This window comes from Epinephelus lanceolatus, chromosome 3 (assembly GCF_041903045.1).
Source record: "Epinephelus lanceolatus isolate andai-2023 chromosome 3, ASM4190304v1, whole genome shotgun sequence".
Taxonomy (NCBI): domain Eukaryota; kingdom Metazoa; phylum Chordata; class Actinopteri; order Perciformes; family Serranidae; genus Epinephelus; species Epinephelus lanceolatus.
The window spans coordinates 16,249,355-16,274,364 of NC_135736.1; the positions used below are offsets into that span (position 1 = coordinate 16,249,355).

The 25,010-nt window shown below is 41.8% G+C and overlaps 1 protein-coding gene across 2 annotated transcripts in view; it reads left to right on the plus strand.

Moving 5' to 3' along the window:
- The window catches only part of LOC117255746 (zeta-sarcoglycan), a 458,822-nt gene that overhangs the window by 100,216 nt on the left and 333,596 nt on the right, over nt 1–25,010 (plus strand). Inside the window, exon 1 of one of the 2 annotated variants that reach the window (XM_033624907.2) lies at nt 17,761–18,194. The exons of the other annotated variant lie outside the window; for it this stretch is intronic. Within the exon in view, the coding sequence (XP_033480798.1) occupies nt 18,153–18,194 (42 nt within the window). The 5' untranslated portion in view covers nt 17,761–18,152. Of the gene's footprint in view, nt 1–17,760; nt 18,195–25,010 lie in introns of those variants that run through there. 2 annotated transcript variants of the gene reach the window in all.

Sequence of the window (25,010 nt, forward strand, 5' to 3'; positions counted from 1 at the left end):
TTATGGTATCACTAACTGTGTGTTATGATTTTTCTTTCATCAGGTAAGTAAGTTAAGTTTGACACGTTCTTCCCACTGAGATTTAGCTCTGCCACTGATGTTATTTCCACCTCTGTCAAATGCTGCTCTGCTCATAGTACATTAACTTTGACATTTTATAGTTTAAATTACAGAAGAGGATTGTGGAGGAGGGTGATTTTTTTGAAAATGTAAAATAAAAAAGTTAGTGTCCGCAATAGCTCAACTTTTACTGCCTTTAATTAGCCTGATTCGGCTCTATATAGAGCAGACATGATTTGCAGAAAAGTGTTTCAAGTGCTGCAAGTAATGTAAGGTATGGAGAAGTGAACTGTCTCAACTCTGACTGACCTGAAAGTTCTGGAAAATTGTCTGAATGATAACTTCCTGCTTAATTAGTTCAAAGAAAGTGCAATAACTTGGTACATTTATCCCCCTCTAAATCTAATAGTGTACTGTGTGTTGTGATGATAGAGAGACCAGAGGGAAATCAGAAATGGGTTGAGTGAGAGGCACAGACACAGAGAATGCAACACTTACTTAGTCCAAGAAAGAAAAAATAACCGATATATTGGAGTAGAGAGTCAAAGAGAGATTTAAATGAGATTTCCATGGGATGAAAGGCAGCTCGCAGATAATGAAGTGCCCTCTTTGACCAGTCGCCAAAATAAAAAGGGACACAAAGGCACACACACGCTCTCTGACATACACACACACTGTATGAGGACTAGAACCATAAACAAGCATACACCATTATCAAGTGGATACTGGCTTTTACACACTAATCCCAGTCAAATCCCCTTGGAAAGCAATGAGACTGGCACCATCACACAGCGTGTGTGTGTGTGTGTGTGTGTGTGTGTTTGTGTGTTTGTGTCTGTGTGGGATAAAGCGGCAAAGTGATCATGCAGAGTGTAAATCCCGGAGTTGAGTGTTAACCATCCCCGAGGTTGTGTTAGTCTGTTGGAACAGCATTTCACAAACTCCTGGGAACCAAAAGCAGTAAATTTAGTCTGTCCCCAGGGGTGGTGAGCGAGGGAGGTGAGGGAGGGAGGAGCATGTGGTGGGGGGCTGGTGAGCCTCTGAAAGCATACAGCTCAATCGTGAAGTGAGGAGACACTAGAAAATAGCCTGCCACACACACTTCATACACGCTGTGCCATTTTAGAACAGGGATTCTCGAACATCCCTTTTAGCCTGAGATCAAAGTGGAGCAAAAACGGGTAATTTGAAAACATACATGTGTGCTTATTTCTAGATACATCAGCAAGATCCTCAAAACACAGGACAGGTTCTGAAAACTGAGGGATCTAATCGATACTATCACTAAAAACACTGTTGCAGCATCAAATCATCAAAAGCAACACATAAGAGGAATGCCTCATGGCTGTTTAAGAAAATAAAAGTAATTACAGCAACCAATCATGCTGAAGACAATACAGCACACAGTAAGTAAAGACACTAGGCCTCACTCACTAATATCTTCCCAAGTTTGTTTCTTAAAGTTGTTCTTAAGAAAAGTTCTAAGAAAAGTCTACGTCAGACTCATGATGCGTCCATAAACCCCAGAGTTGTTCGCATCTGCGTTCTAATCACGATGAATCCCATTGTCCTCATAAATTGACAGCGCATGCTAGTTGATCCTAATAAGCATAGGTAAACACCCTGCAAATCCCCTTAAAAGGGCATGAGCCTGCACACAAACAGATTGAAGATGAAGAAAAGTTGAGAGAATTAAGTCAAGAATGCACAAGTCTAAACAGGTAGGAGGACCGGACTCACAACATCGTAAGGTAAGGTAAAACTTTAATGTCCCAGAAAGGGCAATGTGGGATACATACAGCAGTCATAAGTAAAACAAAACAGACAGTACAATACATAACACACAGAATCCAGAATCACACACAGTCAGAGGTAAATCATGGACAATAAGTGGTCACTGCAGTTAAGATAAGCGATAGCAGATGAGACAAAGGACAATCTGTGGCGCTTAGTGCTACATTTAGGGAGGCAAAACTCCATCCCGATGGAAGCATCTAAAATCTCAACATGGAGAGGATGTTGAGAGTCTTAAGCCCCTTTTACACTGCCAGATTTTCCGCGAATGTTGGGCCGTTGTGCCGGCAAGCTGCGAGCGTTTAGACACACGGAGGTGGATTGGCGAGTTGATCCGAGGTGCCCAATTTTCCGTCTCATAGGGTAGTCATATTGGCAGAACCCTTTTAGTTTAAACAGACCGAGGCGGCCTTCCGCAATGGGAGGGGCTGTTGAAGACTTGTGAGAGAAGCTGTTGATGACGCTGCACGTGTGACCCACTGGTGGTGGATAAACAGGAAACAGCTGATAGCAGGAATTAGCGAGGAGCTAGTAGCAAGAGGGAAACGCAAACCTGAAAGACACTCTAAAGATGAGCAACTGGGGAGACAAGGAATTGCTCGCCTTCTTTGCCCTCACAAACAAAGAGGCCATTAACTGTCAGATGACGGGGACGGTGAAGAACGGGCCAACTTACGAGAGAATCGCCGAAGGGCTGACCAGCCGCGGCTTCGCTCCCACGTCACTGTTTATGTCACACGCTGAGCTACACATTATGTCACTTGCTCACGCCCCCATTGCCCCGAAAATGGCACATTCTGTATGAACAAAAGTAGGTAGGAGGCACTTTGCTGCACTCCCTGATTTTGTTTTTATACTGCCAATGCTGAAAAAAGACTGATTGGGCTTTCCTGCAAATTTGCACAATTCCTATCCAAAAAGGGCTTTAGACAAGAGGTGACCCTCTCTTCATACAGATGCTGTAGGTTATTAAAAATAACACTACCACATAAAAAAAGAAAACTTTTGTTTTGAAGTGGAGGAGCTTCTGCAGAGTGAACAGTGAGCTGTCATATTAAGCAGTGGCAGGAGTAGATATAAAATAATACAAACAGATACATTGGATGCTAATAATACCTATTAATCAACCGCCTGACCTCCTAACTGCAAACTTTATGCATTATAGTAGCACAAATGTCAGGACAGAGGACAGAGATGAGCGCCGTGGCACTCTTCAAGGTGTGCATATGTGTGACAAGAGAAAGACAGACAGAGGCAGCGAGCAGGTGAAGGTAGACACACGTTAGGTTCCTGTAGGCTAAGTCAACGTATTAATATAATAACTTACACGGAACGCTGCTTTGTCTTTTTTTGTCCTGCCTGCCTGACCCACCAGTGAGATTTTCTGGTGTGATCAACCACTAATTATTCTATGGCTTGGTTCCCATTAACATAACTGATATGATGAGTTAGTGTAGTGTTCGTTTTAAAATGCCAGAATGCTTTTGTAAAATATTTTTAAAATATTAAATATCAAAAATATAAAAATTTCAAAATATTTTAAAAATACAGTTAAAAAAAACATTTTAAATATATTTTTGTAATATAAAACCCGTAATATTACACAACTGTAGCATTGAAGAAAATGCAATAACCAATTATTCTGTACAGCACAAAATTTGTGTAAGAGTGCTCTTGAGTGCACACAGATTCTGTTCTTACCTAAGAACAAATCCCAGATAAGAAAACACTGGTGAATGTCAGAAGCTTCTTGAAAACTGCATGGGTGGATTTTAAGAAGTAAATTCTTCTCAAGAACATTTGGTGAATGAGGCCCATATTACCTTTCTTCCCTGAAGCTGAAGGGCTGCTCATATACTGTAAGACCCAGATGAAATGATAGGAAAGTGAAATAAGAGTTATTGGTGGAGTGCAAGAAGGGAGAGCAAAGTTAATGCAAATGAGTAAAGTGGGGGAAAAACCAAAGAAAACTTGAGTAAAATTAAAGAAAAAAGTTTTCAGGTCAAAGAGGGCTAACGCTGCCCCGCAAGCATGCAGAGGAAAGGAGAATGAGAAGGAGGAGAGGAACAAGGGAGGAGATGGATGTATAAAAAGCAAGTCCTGTCTGCTTGTGCCGCTCCCCCCTTGCCCTCCCCCCAGAGGATGGTGTGATGGGGTGGAGATGAAAGAGAGACTTTGAAGAAGGGGTGATCCTTCCCTCGCTCCCTCGAAGGAGGAGGAGAGGGATCAGAGCAGAGGCCCCTGACACAGCGAGAGATGTCAAGATACGTGCACACACAGTACTTTTCGCATTATGCACTTGACTTCTTTCAGAAGTACTTTCGAAGGTGACTTCACAGTCCATTTTATTTTGCCTCGCGCACGGCTTTCTGAAACTGACCATATGGGCTACCTTTTTTCACGCTTTCTCAGTGCTGACAGCACTGAACTGCTGACAAAAGTCATCTCTACTTGCGGCAGGATGGCAGCTAAAGCTAAGATCTTCGGCTTTCCCTGAGTTTGAAAATACTTGACAATGACAGAAGTTACTCCCTCTTTGTCATAAATAACCTGCTTCATATTATTTGAACAGTCACACCTCTGAGCTACATTGTGCAACCACAGCCTTTGAACACAAGTGGCTATTTAGGTCTTGTTTCACTGGGTATGAGTGTGAAGAAGAATGATTAGCCTTGAGCTTTTCTGTAGCTTGTGGGGCATGTTCAATAAGTTGACAAGATAAGAGAACTTGGAGAAGTATGACACAAAGAGCTCTGCTTCACCCCAGACACAATGAGCTTGACAAGTTTTGGCAATAATGGATTTTTACATGACTTCTGCCTCAATGTGATTACATATTCTGACTTGACATGTTTGTGATGTGCTAGATTATCCAAAACAGACCTTTTTACTTTAACAACTTCTCAGTTGATTTTATCAGAAAAAAATACATTTTAGGGAGCATCAATCAAGACAATACAAGGGTGTTTTTCTGGCTAAGAGCAGACCCTTTTCACAGCAGACATTTTGGCCTGTCATAGTAGGAAAAACACAAGTGCTGTCTAATGAGACTAGATGGTCCTGTTCTATTCAATAGTCCTAATGTGACAGTGAGCAAGCCTGCAACACCAGGACCCTAAAATAAAAGCAGCTAAGTGGAATTCAGCCCTTCATTTCTTTCATTATTTACACCTGTGCTTTTCCTAAAATGCTTTCTGTTAAAAAGGTCAATGAGTAGGAGGTGGTGCCATCCTGATCATGTGCATATACATGCCTGCAACTGGCTCAAGGAAACACTTTGTCAACCAACATGTCTTAGGAATTCTAATGATTGCATGATTTTTGTTTTAAATTAAAACTAATAATAAATTGTGACACATATGTTATATGTATTGGTTTTGTGCCACAACTGCAATCACATATGACATCAGCCACTGTAGTTAGCAGCTTCTCTGAGCTAAACAGTGTAGGAAAAACACTTTGTAAGTTAAACTGTTTTATTTATTGTTTTTTACCAGTTTAAATCACAAGGTCTGTTTGTTTCGAGAGGAAGAGACCTCCATGTATAATTCAGCTCTCAGGAAAAACCTCCTGAACACCTGGATCTTAAGTCATCAGAGAAAAAAAAGCTGAGCACACATTAAATTATCAGAGAAAAAAGGTGAGCACACATTACACTCTGCAGTTACACCTCCAAAACACTAATCGGTGTTTGGGTTCCTGTGAAGTGCTGTAAAGTTTAGTTGATTCAAAACACACCCCAAACACACATCAAACATGGCTTCGAGACAATTTCATACACAAGTACACAAATCAGCTTCACTAAAACTTGCAGCATTCACAGACAAAGCTCTTGTCTTTATCTGGACACATTTTCCCCTCAAATCCAACATGCTAATGTAATTAGCACAAGCCTATGGCATTTTACATTCTATAAATTAGCCTAGCAGCTTGTGGACATTTCCTCTACTCATATGAAGCCAGGGACAACGGCTACATTTAAAAAAGGTAACGTTACAAAATTGGGTTCCACTACAACTCACAAGGTTCACTGACAAAACAAATGTCTTTTACTAAACATGTTTTCCAAACACATATAAAATGCTAACTTTATTAGCACAAGCCTGTGGCATTTTACATTGTAGAAATTAGCCTAGTGACTAGCACCCTTTTCCTTTACTCATATGAAACCTGGATAAAATGCTTAAAATACTATTTTTGGAGGCTTTATTGTCTTTACAATTCATTGTTTCTTATCTGTGAAATTAAGGTAAATAAATGTTTCCTTTCCACTGAGGGAAATAGTTTTCATCTTACAAAAATAGACAGGGGGTCTGGGGAGGTGCACGTCAGACTATGGTGCAGACTCTACGTCAGTGCAGAGCCTACTCTGTAGAAACGGCGTTGATTCGACGCAGAAGTATAAATCCTGCTTTAAACTGCTTCATGGAGTGTTCATTAACAGTTTTAACAACTTGGTTTGTTTGCTATGGAGAGGAAGAGGCCTCTGCGGATAATTCAGCTCCTGGTAAAAACATCCTGAACAACAACACTGAAAAAATCTTTACGGGGAGTCCAAGCTTGGCAGTTTCAGCTGGTTGAAATTTGCAGCCCTCAGCACTAGATGCCTCTAATGCTGTGTTCCCACCAAACGTGATGAACGCGATTTAATTGCTCGTAACGCGCTGCCTGTAACGCCAGAGATTGGATGCCTCACCATTTTGTTAATTCGCGTTATCACGTCATTCGCGCGAGTAGCGGGGAAGCTGGCTGTGCTAACTGGAGCTAAGCTAGTGCTAACGTTCATAGTACAACCATTCTGCAAACTAATTAAAGACACATATTTACAGAACTTACCAAGTAGACCAGTCTCCTCGGCATCTTTCACCCAAGCCTGCTCCTTTTTGTTGCGGTCTCTGTAGAGTAGACACGTAGTATCATATAGCTCCAGGTAGCCACTGACGACCATGGCTGAGATAACCACCATCACTGCTTTGTACCTGCTCTGGAAGTCCCAAATGCGTCGGAGGGCCAAACGCCGTCGCTTTTGGGTTCACCCTATCCTGCAGAAGCGCATCCAGCTCGGCGAGTTTCACCACCTCCTCCAGGAACTCCGTCTGGATGATAGCCGCTTTCAGCAGTACTTCAGGCTGACTGGGGCCCAGTTTGAGGACCTGTTGGCGCCAGGATCTCCCGGCAGGACACCAACTACAGGCTGCTCCATTTCAGCTGCGGAGTGTCTGTCCATCTGTCTCCGGTGAGTAGCAGTTTATTGCTGTGTCAACACACGCCAGTGATGTCGGGAGAATCTCAACGCTGATTGGCTTTCGCGGCACAGCGTCATGCGAATTCGCCTCAAAAGTTCAATATTTTCAACTCGAGCGATGAGGCATTCGATGCGAATTTCGCGTCTATCGCACCGTGCTAGACGCCTCTATTGCATTCATCGCGTCGCGCTAGACGCGTCCATCACGCCGCCCGGCGCATTGACTTTGTATGTAATCTTGACACGTGAATTTGCGAATTCGCGTTTGGTGGGAACACAGCATAAGTCCCACACACCGCTCTTTCAAGACCACTCTTTAAATTAAGCATAATACTAGGTTGTGGCTGCAGTGTTGTCCTCTGCACACAGTTAGTCTCTACAGTTTCATCCTTTCATCCACCATCATCTATAATTTCACTTTGTCAAATCCTGGACGATAATCACTGCTTTATCTAGAGCATGTATCCTTTATGTTTACGGGAGCTGAAGGGTTGCACGAACAAAGGCTGTTTCCTGGGTAGTCAGTTCCGACAGCTCCACACACAACAAATACTTTCAAATCCCTGTTGGTGTCCTCATATTTTTACACATTTTCTCCAAATAGCTCAATCATTTTATGTATCCTACCTCAGAAATGTCCTCTTCAATCTTACAGTCAGTTTGTATGTCAGCATGTGAATTCCTCCAATCATCCAGCTACCCATCCAAAAATCTAACTATTGATTTCATTTTCAACTCATCCCTTTTTATGCCCGGCTCTCTTAATGTCTCTGTCATTTTGTGCTGTCAGCATGCAGTTTCATTTAATCTAACTCTCTTCTATTGATTTGGCCGTGTGTGGTCTTTCTCTGGTGCTGCCACTGAGAAAATTCCATGCTCTGTGATTCCATCCTTTAACTCAGAGTCAATGATGAATCAGTCCAAGACCCCATACACACCTTTTCAAACACATTCTCCTTTCATAATATCACTCATTTCAATCTAGCCTTAATTGCTTAGCCTTTCCACGTTTCACTTGAAGACCTTAGTATTCACACTCACGCTATTCACAGCGGCAATCAGCCTTTCTGATGTGCTCACAGCAGTGATGGTGTGGCAAGTTCTAAAATTCTAAGGTAAGTCAAATTTTTAATTGCTCTGAAGTGTCACACTAAAAATGGGAAGGAAAAAAAAGCCCCTGTGGGATCACCCAAGAGGGTCGGCAAATACAAAGGGTTGATGGATAAGGCTGAAATTGAGGAAAATATGATTTTAAGCACATTTAATTAAATCTGAATAGAATTAAATTGGATTTTTAGTGTTAAATGAGATTTGATGTTCCATTTGCTACAAGAGGCCCAGTGATTAGAGAGATTGTCCTTAAAGGTTTTGTGTTCAGTGTCCTGTGCTAGAGGACATCAACCCCTTTGTATTTATTTGCAGCAGAACTCTGAGAGTGGTCTGTAGTTGACCATGACCTCTGACCTTTTAGTGTAGGAAAGCAGAACAACTCCCATATGGGAGTAATTATCATTGGAGGTTTTCCACGTGGAGCATCCCCAAAAATGACCATGAACTCTAGTACATTTAGTATAAATACCTAAAACCATTATCCAGATGCCTAGAAACCTGCACCACACTGCAATTTACAATGTGTATACATGCTTAGACTTTCTATTGAATCAAGTAAATTGCTTTAAAGCACAAAGGTAAATTGCTACAAGGCACAAAAGACAAACAGGACTGCTCATGGTACTATGAAAAGGGTTCAGGTATTCACAAATTATGAGTGTTTGCTCAAGAGTTGCGACTTATGCTGTTTTACTTGTATGTCTTTGTTGAGAATTCAGTTTTTGTATCACTTTTATTTTGTCTAGTCTTACCATTTCTAAACATGACTTGAATAAAATAAAATACTTGAAAGGGGTATTAAACTTTGCGTTTCAAAACACAACCTCACCAGATTTATTGCGATAAGTCATGGTTATGTGTGTACTTTTTTAAGTAATGACTAATGATCAGTAACTAGGGCGGCGCGGTGGTGCAGTGGTTAGCACTGTCACCTCACAGCAAGATGCAGCAGGTCCCTGGTTCCAACCCTGGGTTGGGGGAGCCCTTTTGTGTGGAGTTTGCATGTTCTCCCTGTGTCAGTGTGGTTTACTCCCACAATCCAAAGACATGCAGGTATAGGCTCCAGCCCTCCCCATGACCCCCAACAGGATAAGCGGTTATGGAAAATGAATGAATGAATGAGTAATGACTAGTGTAAGAAGTTCATGTAAATTGGAAAATTCCAATTGTTTTTTTTGTCAGCAAGATTTTGCACAAATCAAAACAAAAAAAACTACTTGCCCAGTTCTCATAAGTCTTGGTGGAGGGGTGTAGCATGGGCCAAGGAAGAACCCATGACATTTTAGAGTGGGTCCAAATCACAATGCAGATACACGGCTTATTTTTCCACATTTGTGAACATTGGGAAATCGGGCATTTGGCCTCAGTGGACATCTGTACTCTCCAAGTGCCCTTCTAGTTACATTAAATTATTACTTGTCCCAGTCAGGCTCTTTTACTTTAAAATATGGGGACTAGACTTGTTGGCTACCTCACATTCTTCCTCCATGGTATTGACTGACATCCAGTGTGACCAGTGCTAATGTGTTTGGATGTATCCTAGATGACTGATTTACATTCTGTAAGAAGCCACATGATTTCTTTAAGCGTCCATGGGTTCCCTCACAGGCTGGTCCCTCTTCTTCCTCACTTTCACATAGTTTTCCATTATAAAACCTCTGTTGCTGTGAGAAGATCGGATGGGAACAAGTATTGTATGTATCTGGAACCAGAGATGACTGTGAGATTATATATTCTGCATCAGTACATATACACCAATGCTGGTTCTGCCATTAAGCTGATGATTAGCCCTCATAACACCGTTATCTCATCCAATAATTATTGTTTGATGCTGCTTTTCCTGACATTTAAGCAGCAACTGATGTCACGCTTCCAGCTCCCTCCATGTTAAGTGTCCCACTGCATATTGATTGAGAACCTGTTACACTGCAAAGCCTTTGAATCCCAATCAAGGGTGCTTTCATTCAGTGCCACACACACACACACACACACACACACACACACACACACAATTAATTAGACCATCTTCAGGTTGTATTGATATATGACCATGCCATCTACATCCCTCCTGACCTGAATGAATAGTTGTGTGTATGATTACACATGTATCTCTGTGTTTTGTGAGTGTGTGTGTGATGAGATGGATGTTGAAAAGTCCATGTTGATATATCACCATGAAAACCATAGCTAAACTGACTTTATATGCAGTAGGTTTTGATCCATAAAGATAGCACAAAGCCTGCTGATGAAGGTTTGAGACTCCTTCCGTGATGAAAGACAGCACACAGCAGGTAGCGAGGACAGATAACGGCCTTGCTTTTATTATTTTGCAGACACACACACACAAGCAAGCTTGGGGAATAGATCAATAGGGTGTCAGTAACAGGGGGTCGATAAGTCTACAGATAATCACAGCTGGGTTTGTTATGTATTGGTGTGTTGGGGTGGATTGAGATTAAAGGGAACTATGGATGATTGTATTTTGGGAGGAAGATTATGTTTTGCTCCAATTGAGATGTTACATGTCAGTGTGTGTGTGTGTGTGTGTGTGTGTGTGTGTGTGTGTGTGTATATATGTGTGTTGGGCGCATGGCTTCAGTTAGATCCCATGGGAAGGCAGGGGGGAAGAATGAATGTAGGGGAGCAGAAAGGCCGTAGATTAAAAAATATAACTTACTCTTCTCTTAGACTCTCTTGTCTTCTCTTCTTTCACACATCCTTCTGCTTTTTCCACTTTCCCGTCTTGACATTTCTGAAGTCTTGGTCATATTGCCACAAAGATGTGCATGGGAACATACTTTCACTGAGGGGTATTCACAGTATAAGTGCACGCACAATTACACTACAGCTACAGGAAAACTGCTCAGACATCAGTGCTTCTATCAGCCTTTAATCCCCAAAATTGTACGCTGGTTCTCCTCAGACACAACTTCTCTCATCTGCATGTGCCAAAATTTTCACTATTTAATTTTGAATGGTGTCTGACATCAAGTTGTCTCTTGCTGAAGCCACTCGCATGCCTTGGTCAAATCATAAGTCAGCTTGTCACCCGCTCCACTGCCATAAAACTCCATCCTATTGGCTATGCCCCTGCAGTGTAGGTCCCTCCAGTCCAAGGAATTTTATGGATCTAAAAAGCAGCTCCAAAACTGTCCTGGCAATTTTCCGGTCTTTCTCTGCCTGTTCAGTGTGTCTGCACTATTGATTATTTTCCACTATGGCAAATTTCTCCCCAAGTTTAGCTGACCTATGAGGGACCCCAACCCTTTTACTTCGGCCTGATGTAATGAAGCTGTCACATCAGATCAGAGGAATTATTTAAATTTGCACATTTTAAACATCTTTTTTTTTTCATAAATTTTCCGACAGGCACCTTATCATATACATTTCAGTAAATATATGTTCAGACAGCACATTAGTTACAGTAAAATAGCTTGTGTACAAAGATATAATTTTCCTGGGAAAGTAAGGAAATATCAGTGGGCAGACAACATCACAGAGTAGTTGTTAGATGTCTAAAAACTTAAATTAAAACCAAATAATAACTCTTACTATACTAAGAATTAACAAAAAATAATATACAAAGCCCATTTAACACTGTATAAAGTAAAAAAAAAAGAACCCCCCAAAAAATAATGTGTTTTTCTTCTAGATTTTCAACTTATAATTTTGACTTTGTTGGATCATTTGAAGTGTGCTCATTAATTAGTTCAGATATTTGCACCAGGATTTGAAGGCAGCACACTGACCTTAAGGAGGGGTCATTAACAGAACAATGTTACATCAGAACAAAGGAAAATCCACTGTCTTTGCCAGCGACAATTATGTTTATCATTAAAATATCTTCATATGTCACATTGATTCTACTTTGATGTGGACTTTGAGTCACACAAAGTAAACAGTCTGTCTGCATGTCTGTGTCTTTCTGCAACTTTCTATCTCTCTCTCTCTCTCTCTCTTTCTCTCTCTCTCAGGGGCCACATACAGACCACTTTCATCTCAAGTGGGCCAGACCAGTAAAACCATTACATAATCTATTAGGTCTACTAGAAGCTATTAACGAAGCAGATTAAGTAATTCCCTGCCTTACAAACCATTTACAATCTGAAGTTTTGTCAGTGTAATGTGTTCACACTGCAACACTGCATTACTTGCGTGAGTTTGAATGCTAGAATATTTTATACTGACTTGCTTCATACATGTAAATAACTTGCGTCATACATGCATGACATCGCTGAATCGATGACTGTCCTTCCGCCGGTATGTCCTCACCGTCATATGTCCCCGGAGGATCTCAATGCTGATTGGTTATTGCGGTGCTAATCGGTCGCTGAAGTTCAGATTTTTCAAGTTTTGTAAATAAGCATATGTCAAGAAATCCCGCTACTCCCTTCATTCACTGCTGGTCACGTCCATTGCGCCGCCCGGTTGGAGTTCGCATTTAATCGCATCTTTACATAGACATTACATGTAATTCACTTATGGGAATTGTTTTAACCGTGCTTGATGTGAACACAACATCAGGCACTGAACAGGGCTCCACCCATATCATTTTAGGACAGAAGTCTGACACAGATTCTTTTGTACTGAAGCTGCTGATTGACAATATTTCACACAATTTTCAATCTGTTTAACTCTGACCACAGGAAGTGTTCATTGTTATTTCAGAGAGTTATATTCTGGTCGGGGTGAAAAAGCCTCTGAGGCAGCATTTTACATTATGTATCTACTCACTGTTTAAACCTGACACCTCTTAGCCTTCAATATGAGGTGTGCAAAGTCATCTAGTGGGCCAGATTGGACTCTTTGGCAGGCCAGTTCTGGAGCCTGGGCTGTATGTTTGACACCTCTGCTCTGAGATATTGGATAGTAATAGTGAAAACATCAGTAAAATGAAGAAAACATAACATTATTGGCGGTGGAGTGGGGGAAAATTGTGTCTTTGAACATTTTTGGTCTGATTTATTAAAAATGTGACTCTGGAGTAATACACATAAGAACATTCATTTACCACATGAGCCTGCTGCACATTCATGTAATCCGAGTCTCTCTCAGTGACTCTGTTTTGCTTTGTGTGTGTGAATGTGTGTGTGTGCGCACTGCAGTAGCTACTGCAGCCCAACTTAAAGCTGAACACACGGTGGATTCCTTCCTGCGAACGTAGTGAATACATCCAAAAAGAGGGAGAGAGAGAGAGAGAGAGAGAGAGTGCTAATTTATTCAGTGGAACAGCAGGAGGTAGGGAGTGTGAAAGTCAATAATTTCAAAGTTTATTTGCTTATTCAACAGCTCCACACTCTGATCTTCATCATCCTTCAAACTTGGTTCAGTATGAAACCTACAGACTGCAGGCCTGTAAGTTTTGTTGTGTGAATGCTATGTTGTTGTTCCTGCCTAAGTGTGTCTTTTTGTATGCGATCCAATATATGTGCTCTGTTGTGTGTGTGTGAATATGTATGTGTGTGTGTCTTTGAGGTGAATAATAACTTTTTTCTTATTACCCTGGATACGGCACGGTGCTTCCAAGCTTCGCTCACTGGAGTTCAATTACTGGGTTCCCTCTGGCTCGCCTTTTATCACTGAATAAGTAGCTCCCCGATACTGTGTGTGTGTGTGTGTGTGTGTGTGTGTGTGTGTGTGTGTGTCTGTGTGGTCAAAGTCACACAGTTGCATAAGAAAGTGTGAAAACATGCAACGAGGTTTCTTCACACAGTATGTACAAAAACAGCCAGCCATGCCAGGAACACACAGGTTTGTGAAGAGGTTGTCAGGGTACACTGACACATTCATGCAGACAAGCACAGGTACTGGTAGTCACACATATGCAAAACACAGGTGCACACTCATTATTTTTTTTTTTAGTTCTCTCCCTTGGTGAAAAGCATTAGTTTTTCTCCCCCCTTCAGTTTAAAAGCACAGTGTTCACCTCACAAACACACACACAGGCACGCAAAGCACACCCACACACCCACACACCCACACACCCACACACACGCGCACAAGCGCTGCAATGGCTCTGAACTGTGGGGACTTAGATTTGGGTCATCAACTCCACAATGAATGCCTGCAAAAGAGAGATAAATAGTGTCTTACTTGTTTTCACCTATTGTGATGTTGGTACACTGATTGTCCTATTAAAATGAATAGAGCATTTTCACAGAGCAACCTGGTGGGTAGAAGTAATGAGCAGAGCCAGAAGCACAAATGGGGAAAAACACTACACTTTGCTCTCAGTCGGGTGACATTTATAGATACATCTGTCTGAATAGTTTGAAGTGTTGCTGCCGTAAGTACAGTATATTTGTCTAGTAAAGTACTTGTAAGAAGTAACACTTGAAGGGATTTACTCTTTATGAGTGACATTTATTGAAAATTCCATGGTCTGAATAAATGTCAGGCAATCGAGAGATAAGGTTGGGCAGCTGCGTTTAAAAAAAAAAAAAAGCTTTCACTCTTTATCTTTCTCTTCAAACACACTTACATATAACCTTGTAAATTTAATATGATTGGCTGGCTGGAAATTCAAACAGTGATTGTCATTTAAAATGGTAACATTTAAAGTCCACCATTGTTCGGTATTCATTGTCATTCATCTTCTGCAGTAATTTTATCCTTAAACTCCATTTACCAGCAATATTATTTTGACAGTAAAGGTGCAACATTCAGAGCATTAACATAGCAGTAAAACACTATTTGCTTTGTAAATATATATTAGAGTAACAGTGTCCTGAGCCGAGAATGAACTCATGCTGCCTATGTATGTGTGTCATAATCCGATCTCCTCTGTGGTTTGTGAGAGTAGGCATGTGAGGTTGTTATTAATGCACTGGCTAGCTCATCGCCGATGCTTTGCACTGTGCTAACACCGTGTAAGAACCAGGTCATTCTGATTTTCATAAAGAGCCCATTATAGTTTGGATCCTAAATTACAATGCAAAGAAAACATTGCTCGTAAAGGTAACAGAATAAGTGCTAACGGGAGTTTATATTAGAATAGCCATGTTATATTACTTATTTATTCTTGAGTATTCTTAGTCATGTCCTTGCTCCCATTATTAGCATAAAGATGATGCTTATCTTTACATATGAAGTACATTTTCACAGGGCACTATGTCACTGCAGAAAAAAAAAAAACAGATGCTACATGTGCATTACTTACACTGCTAACAGCTACTGCACAAAGCTCAAAATGAACCTATCGACATTTCCATAGATACAGTGCCTCATGCTCCATAATGAACTGCGGCTATGGAAATGTGGCAACGTTTACAATAACAAATATTAAGCGAAAAGACTAAGCAAGGAAGAAATCAGAAAGATGAGGCAAGAAGTAGGGGAGGAATGGTGGGAAGAAAAGATAGAGAGGAAAAAGGAAACAAGCTAGACGAGGAAAGAGATGAAGGGAAACGTATGAGAGATAAAAGAGAATCCATACCCTGACCCTATAGATTGGAGCTTTCTGTTGCACATATTATTCTGCTCTGCATGTGCAGTGCATATAATAGGATAATAAAGAACTCACAGTATAACTCCACATGTAAAGAAATAGCTCACCCATTGGCTATGGAAAACCTCCGTCCATCCTGATGAAAGACTTGTGTCAAAGGTTAATATTAAAGGGGAAAACCACCAAAATGAAGAATTACAATATGTTATTTCCATGACCTAGGAAAGTTCAATTGACCCTTTGCTAAGCTCCGCCCCTTTGTGATGGTCCAACAAGCTGTCAGAGTAAGCATTGAGCCCACACTGTAACTAACTGCGCTCCCTGAAGAAATATTATCATATTTTTGAAAAATGAAACAGTGATCCCAGAGAGAAGCAGACACTTTCTTCACTTTCTTTGCTGATATTGAACCAGCTGTGTGGCATCCCAGTGTGTGCAGATGAACAGTGTTTGGCTTCGCCTCCGTGCTGCTGCCAGTGGTCGGACCACTGCCGCTGGACGGGCAGGGATCTCCGGGGGAAGTCAAACAATGTTCATCTGTACACAATGTGATGACACACTGCTGGTTGAATATCAGCAAAGTTTCCCTGCTTCCCTTCACTGGTTCCTGTACAGCAGGGTAGGTTGTTTTTTCACTGTTATAATCATAAAAAAGCCAAAGCAGCATGCTATATCTTCAGTAGCTAGCCCCACACTTTTCAGGGTTTGATTTTGGTTTCCGAACAGGGAAGAAATGTATATCTCCTTCTAACTTCTCCAGGTGATGAGTACCATTAATACACGACGTGCCCCACAGCTGTGTTGTTGACGGACCCTGGTCTGAGCCAGCCCAATGCTATGTTATTATTGGCCAGTCTGCATCAGTGGACATGACTTAGTGAAGGGCCAATTAATAGTTGTGTACATCAGTTACTCTCTCTCAAAGCTAGAAACTGGGGAGGCAAGTCTCAAACCAGTTCAAGTTTTCAAATTTAAGACGAAGTGAAAATTCAGTTCACACATCAAAAAGTTTAAATTGACTGGGCAGTTAGCCAATTATCATAGGGTGGCACCTGAGGTAGCCAATCAGATTTTAATGGTGGCCCGGGCCACCCCAAGCCACTCCCTAGACCTGCCCCTGATGGGAGCCTGATTTTGTGGACTGACAGAATATTTCCTTGCTTTTTCCCCCCAAATTAGCCTAATTCTGTTGTTGGGTTCTCAGTTTTAAAAAACAGAAAATGTACCCATATCCTGAGAACATTCCCCTGGGTGCTGTCAGTATCATCTAGAACAGTGGTTCCCAACTGGTGCAGCCACGGGGTACAGATTTCTTAAGATCCACAGTTTAATATATTCAGCGTCACACTTGTGTTTGGCCATGTCATTGAGCTGGATTGCTGTCTGTCAGGAAGCTGTCCATTATTCACCAACTCTACAGCAGGAACTCTACAACTGCCCTTTGAAATAAAAGCTTGGTGCCAGTAAATCACTGTACTTCAGAAAAAGTGTGTTAGTTACAAAAATTTGACACCTTTGCAAGTCACTTATGGTCCATTCAGAATAGACCCGCAACCCAATTTTGGACTGGGGCCCACCAGTTGGGAACCACTGATATAGAACATCTTTCCCAGTTAATTAACTATAGAGTAGCTCCAGACTTTATACCCTATGACATCACAAATTTGAGATTTAGCACTCATTACTAATTTTTGGATTTGGGAGGGAGTTGCTCATGTATACTCACATTTTTTGGACTGTTTTAGATCATAGTAATAACATGTATGAATTTTGAATTTTAGCGTAGTTTCCCTTAAAGCCTTAAGTAATTTGACTGGCAATGTTTTATTTACATATACATAAACATAGTTTATATTAAGTCATAGCAAAAAAATTAAAATGCCATAATGGTTGTAATGCCGTTTTCCATAAAATGCAGCCTACTTTATTTTTATTATTGTCAAATATATTTCATTATTTACATTGTCTAGCCTACTTTATTATGCACTCCACATTCCCTTACTGTACTTCGGGCTCTGAGCGGCACAGCTGCACTCAATAACTCAGTAATTAGACGGACCCCGTTAGCGCGAGGACGACACGCCTGGTAAACCAGAAGGAGAAGAAGAAACGGACTACAACGATGATAAACCGGAGCACGGTGGGAGGATAGACTTGGGCGAAACTACAAGGCACTAGGAGGGAAGTTAATATACTCTGCAACTCTGGAGCTGACATTTATGGTACCGTTTTTATACCTCCGCTGCAGCCGTGGCTGGCGGTAACGTGTTTTCGGGGTGTAGTCCGGTCCGTCCCTCCCTTTTTCGTCGACGCCATATTTGAGGAGCACCGTTAGGAACACCCATTTTCCCCCCAAACATACTCTTAATATTTTTAATTAACGTACGGTATTCAAAGTCTTCATGGAGTGACAAGAATGTAAACTACAACTTGCTCAACCCAGCTAGCTTAACTGTTAAACTTTTGAAGAAGTTGCTGTAACCAATATTTGGATGGATGCCTCTATGCAGAAAGCAAAGAACAAACACCTTGTTGAAGGTAAGACTGCTGACTGTGTTATTATGTGTTCATATTTAACTGTGACGCAGATTTAATGCGTGGTGCTGTTAGCTAACACAGGTGTGATAGAGTTGGCATATTGATTGATTTTGATGCGAGGTACAGCATTTTGTCATGATTTATCAGAGAAAGTCACCAACAGATGTACTGAGTGATTTACTTGTGAAGACAGCACAGGTCTCCTTTTCTGTAACAGCTGCAGCTGATTTCACTGATTAGGTATATTGAGCATACAGGTGTTTACGACTAAAGCTTTGGCTTTATACTGTGCAGCCATCTAGACATTTGATATGTAGCTGTTTTCTTGTTGGCAAGCAGCATACATTTTATATAGGCTTCATGGGCTGTCTCCACTTTCTGTTAGCTGACAGGTTTTTGTGTGCTTAATCTGTGATTTGATGGCAAACATATTTTTATTGCATTAAAATTATTCATGTTTCCTGCTTTATATGTCATATACACGCACCATCCACTTTATAAGGTACACCATGCTAGTACCAGGTTGGACCCCTTTTGCCTTTAAAACTGTCTTAATTATTCATGGCATAGATTCAACAAGGTGCTGGAAACATTCCTCAGAGATTTTGGTCCATATTTACATGATAGCATCACGCTGTAGCTGCTGATTTGTCAGCTGCCCGTTCCACCACATCCCAAAGGTGCTTTATTGGATTGAGATCTGGTGACTGTGGAGGCCATTGGAGTACAGTGAACTCATTGTCATGTTCAAGAAACCAGTTTGAGATGATTTGAGCTTTGTGTCATGGCGCATTATCCTGCTGGAAGTAGCCATCAGAGGATGGGTACACTGTGGTCATAAAGGGATGGACACGGTCGGCAACAATACTCAGGTAGGCAGTGGTGTTTAAATGATGCTCAGTTGGTACTAAGGGGCCCAAAGTGTGCCAAGAAAATATCCCCCACACCCTTACACCACCACCACCACCAGCCTGAACTGTTGATACAAGGCAGGATGGATCCATGCTGTCATGTTGTTTACGGCAAATTCTGACCCTACCATCTGAATGTTGCAGCAGAAATCCAGACTCATCAGACCAGGCAACATTTTTCCAGTCTTCTATTGTCCAGTTTTGGTGAGTCTATGTGAATTGTAGCCTCAGTTTCCTGTTGTTAGCTGACAGGAGTGGCACCCGTTGTGGTCTTCTGCTGCTGTAGCCCATCTGCTTCAAGGTTCAATGTGTTGTTCGTTCAGAGATGGTCTTCTGCATACCTTGGTTGTAACACCAGGTGGTCTTGACCATGTCTACATGCCTAAATGCACTGATTTGCTGCCATGTGATTGGCTGATTATCCATTTGCGTTAATGAGCAGTTGAACAGGTGTACCTAATAACGTGACCCGTGAGTGTATTGAGCAGTTGCAGTTATTTGTGTTTCAGAGTTGTGCGGGCACTCTCTGGGGTTTTAGTTTATCTTTTAAGGGGCATTATTTAAAAGTAGCAAGAAAAGCCCAATTTAAATTTATTTTTCAACTTCTCCAAAGCAGCCTTATCAACACAACACATCTAACTCTTGTAGAAAGGAAAAGGGGAGACATTGTGGCTGACCCAGGGAGAAAAAAAGTGGGGTACAGAATGTGCTGTGAGGAGGTCGCGTTTCAATCAGTTGGTGGACATTTTGCTATGACACATTTAGCTCTCCTCAATAATACATAAAAGTATTAGTCATTAGCTATGTTGGAGGTTTTTAAATAGGCTGAGTAACAGGAAGATTTTAGTCACTGATGAGTTAAAAGGAACAGAGGAGCCATATGAGGGAAGGAATCAATAGAGGAGAGAGTGAATAAAGGTGAACAACAAAAGGAAAGATGGAGGGAGGTTAGTAGAGGGGAGGACAGGAGCATGCAGGAGAGGAGGAAGAGGGGAAGAAGAGGAGCAGGAAAGGGATGAGAAAGTAGACTGGAGTGGAAGGAGAAAGACAAATGAGAGGGAATGGCTAAGAAAAGAGAGACCCTGATTCATGTCAGCTGGGCTACTCTGCATCATCCTGTATTCACCAGCTCATGATCTACCACTGCCTCAGACAAGTGTGTGTGTGTGTGTGTGTGTGTGTGTGTGTGTGTGTGTGTGTGTGTGTGTTGGGGTGGTTGTGAGAGAGTGTACACACTTTATATTGTGTCTACTCTCTGAGGAAATGGTGCCAAGGTTTGGATAAGGATACAGATAAAGACAGGGGAGATGGGGTTGTAAATCACACACACACACACACACACCCCACACGCAGTTCGACCTTGACTTCGGCTGCTACCCTCCACCTCTCATGAACATGTTGTGTATTATTCTCCCTCTCCTCCTGCTGCTGGAAACTGATGTTTATCTACTTTACAGAAGATAACGGAGAGCACACGAGAGAGAGAGAGAGAGAGAGCAAAAAAGACGAAGAGATACGGAGTGTGTGTGTGTGTGTGTGAGACAGAGAGAGAGAGAGAGAGAGAGAGAGAGAGAGAGAGAGAGAGAGAGAAATGTAGAAGGAGAAATGAGAGGGGTTGCAGCTAGAGAGTGAGAGAGGAGGAAAGATAGAGGAATGAAACAGAGAGGGGTCTAAATAATAGATAATATTCCCAAATAATAGATAGAGAGACAGGCAAAACTGATGTGCTGCTGAGTGTGTCCTACATTTGTTCATTTGCTGAAGGAAAGGCAGAAATGAAAATCGAGTGTGTGCATGCGTGCTGTGTGTGTGTGTGTGTGTGTGCGTGTGTGTGTGTGCTTCCCTGTGAGTTCTCAAAGGCATAAAATGGGGAAAATCCATTGCAGGGCTGGGTGTCCAGTCTCACGATCAACGGTATCAATGGAAATGTGCCTATAGCAATGACTATTAAAAATGGTCAGATACTGAAAATTGGCATCACTTGACTGGTCTGATTCATAATCCTGTTTACTTATTCTTTGATGGGTCAGATTTAAAAGCGCCACGATTTTGGTTCTGGAGGCAGCTTTCCAAGTATGAAAAACTAACCTTGATGATGTTCAGACTTAAGAACTTTTAATAAAAAACCTGCGTTGTGATGCGCATGAGTGTGAGTGACGTAAATGTTTACAGGCAGGCAGGGAAGGGTCTAATGAAAGTCATCTCGGCTTCTGCTGCTTTGATTTTGACCTATTTCCATTTGCAGTCTGTCTCCCTCAACTTTATGGAAGTGTCATACTGACTTTCCTGCATTTCTTTAAAGTTTAGGGCATTTTCATGTTGGGTACGAATGATTCGTACCGTTTCAGAGTGCGATTGCCGCCCCTCTTCACTCCCCTGCCACTCAGCTTTCACATTCACATTCACATTCATAATGTTGTTAGGTACCCTAGTACACATGCATCATCATCATCTTAGTGACATTTTATTGTGCCACAGTGTAGAAAATGGCACTGCAGACAGACTCTTTGCCCCAGGGGCTGTCATCAGCAAGGCAAAGCTCTGCTCCTGGCCGGAGGAGGGGCTGCTGCTATCGGGCATGGGGCTCTCTGCCTCCCCCAAACTGTAGATTTAAGGCAGCAGCAAAGCTGGATCTAAGTTGGTCCATCATAGCTTGCGCTAGTGTCTGATACAGAGGTAGAGCTTAGATTCTGTGCCTGAGCTCAGCCTGACCCGGCCCGTGGGCCCAAGCCGGGTCGGGCCGGGAGCCCCCCTCCCTCCCCCCGGGCCAGTCAGATATGAGTTTTTTATTTATTTATTTATTTATTTATTTTTTAAAGCTATGATTTGATAATGTTATAGGCTATGTATTGTAGCGACCCTGCAGTAAATGTTCTGTTATAATGTCAATGTTCTGTGAGTTAATGGCATGTTTGGGATTGAATGAGGGGCGGAGTGTGAGTATGACGGGGATGAGGAGGGCTGTGTGAGTGCGCGTGCTGGTGTGTGTATGAGCGAGCTGGAGGAGAGAGCAGGAGTGCACAGATGGAGTTACAGCTAAGTTGTTGTTTGTTGTTTGTTGGTTGTTTTGGCGTGGTTACGGCCAACAGTAACCTGTACTGTTCAGTAATGAACGGTGGTTTAATTGCCGAATAACTGCGTCCTCCTTTCCACATGTCCAATGTTGCAACATTGTGCGCGCACAGCCCTTCACCACCTGGATCCTAAAATAGCCTAAACACCTGTTTTATTACATAATCATGCTTCCGTATTGCGCTATTCATTAAGATCCTATATTTCTGTCATTCAAATAACAAGAATTGTGGTTTAATACTCTTAATTATAACAGCCAACTTATTGAAAAATGTCGGGTTTAAATCGGGCTCGGGCTCGTAATTACAGTTAGGGCTGCGCGGTATATGCGGTAGACGGTAGAAATGATATAAATTTGGCCCACGGAAGAGATTTGCGCTCTACCGTCCTATCGTCGATGATGTCATTGCACCTGCCTCAGTTAGGGCTGGGCGGTATTCGCGGTGACGGTAACTTAACGCAGTAAACATGAGCCGCTGCTTTTGTGATTAACGTTACCTTCATAGCGCAGTACTCCGGCTACGGCGGCAGAATGGGGCCCGGCGGCCAGCCGGCCTCACACACCTCCCTCGCTACATGATGGAGGTGGCCTGGCCGACCACCAAACCCAGGCCCGCAGGAGAAGGGGGCCCGGGAGCCGCCGGCCCTCCCTCTTCCCTCTAACGTTTATACATACTATATAATGTTTTATACACAATAATAGATGGATTAGCAACCGTTTTACTTCTGACAGTAAATAGTTTCCATCCTAGACTTGTATGGCTTTTTAAATTGTTTTATTTAAGGTGTAAAAAAAAGAGAGAAGACAATACTGTGATATCATACCGTCACCGCATCCCCCCAATATAATACCGTGATATTGATTTTAGGCCATACCGCCCAGCCCTAATTACAGTTAATTGGACGGGCCGGGCCTGGCTGGGCCGGTCCGGTCCCGGACATAATGTGCACGGGCTCGGGCCGGGTCGGGCTGGATTTTTTGGGCCTGATCTAAGCTCTATACAGAGGCATCAGTATTAAACTGAGACTGTTTCATAACTGGTTAAAACTCCTCTTAGTCATGTTAAACAGCAGGCCACTTCCATGATTTGGTACAGCTGGTGTTCACACCTGATGTGTACCATACCAGAGCACACACGAATCATACTCGAGACATTCTTTTCAAGCAGACTTGGGCACAGGACGGCGTACTGTTCCCATTTACAGTGCACAGTGTTAGTGAATTATTTCTAACCCTACCCTGCCCCACACAGCAGAGATGATATCTAACTTGTCCACAGACTATACTTCCCACATGGTGTGTGTCCTTTCTATGTCCTCCCCAGGCTAATGCCATGAACACCCTTAGCTTCTTGTCTTCTGCTCTATTCATCATTGCTGGAGAGATCCCATAGCCATGTTTTTTTTATTTATTTATTTATTATTTTTTTACCAACCCCAATGATAGCACATTAGTGTGAAGTACAGTATGTCCTGGTTAAAAGTCAGTGTGTCTTTGAGCCTGGAAGGCAGCATACAGTGTTTGAGGTATGCACCATTGTTGTACTCTTGTTGGAAAGACATTTGGAATTAAATTTGTTCATGCTTGTTCTCCTCCACTGTGCAGTGTTTGAATAGGTTATCATGCTCACCGCAGTGTTACCTCAGTGCTGTTCTGTATGCAGCCGGGTGCATTCAAGTGCCCAATTATGTAAAACGTACAAAATTACTAACAATAGTGAGCATGATATGGCAATCAAATTTATTTTAATTGTGTTTGCACTGCTGTATATGCATGTGTGTGTATATGTATGTGACCAGCTGCCTCCCACACTGGATCTATTAATAAAAGTATTATCCATTGTGACTCATTCTAACGCCAACTCTGGCATGCTGACTCACACATATCATACTCCACCAGCACAAGTTGTTCCTCACTTTCAAACATTAGTAGCTTCTTTTGACCTTGTGCAATAGTCCCTCTTCCAAAGGTAGTGTGGGCTTTCTCAAAATGGATTGAGACTAATTAATCAGGAAGTCAATAGTCCCTTGGCTAACGTAAACCTGGGTTTTCTCAGAATAGTACTAATTTGCAAGGAGTTCAACAGTCCCTTGGTCTTCTCCAGATAAAATAGTGCAACTCATTAGGACTTCAATAGTCCCCTGGCTAGAGTTTCCTCGCGATAAAATGAGACAAATTTGTTCAGACTTGAGAGTGTTCCCTTGGCCAAAGCGGTATAATTTCTTCAACTGAAATGCTACTAATTCATTAAGATTTCAGTAGTCCCTTAGCTGAAGAAGATCTGGCTTTTGTTGGAATGAAGTGGCACTGATTTATGACAACACAGCCAAAGCCAAACTGTTTTTACTGCAATGAAAATAAACTAAATGGTCACTAATAATGTCCCAAGTACAGGCTTCATTTGAAACATAAGATTTGTTAATGTAGCCAATAAATACTGAGGAAAGATGGGATGAACAGCAGCCTGTTAGCAACAAGAGAACATTTATACAGCCTACAGGATAAGGGAAGCATGGTTAAAGTATAACTATGTGTCATCTCATACAGTTTTTTCCTTTTATTGGTTCTTCTGAATTTACTCATTTGTTACATCTTACATCACATGATGACAATGATAATCAATCATTGCAGTGTCTTGAGTTATTTCCAACTTCTCATAGTGACAAATGTCTGCTATTTAAACTGAAAATGCTCATTCTTCACTTCAAAATACTCTCATTGTTAGTTCCTTCTCTGTTTAATGTTTTATTTTCTTTCAAGGTGAAAAAACAGAATATAATCACTAAATAAACAGACATGGCTGCACAGAAACATACACAGACACCACTTAAA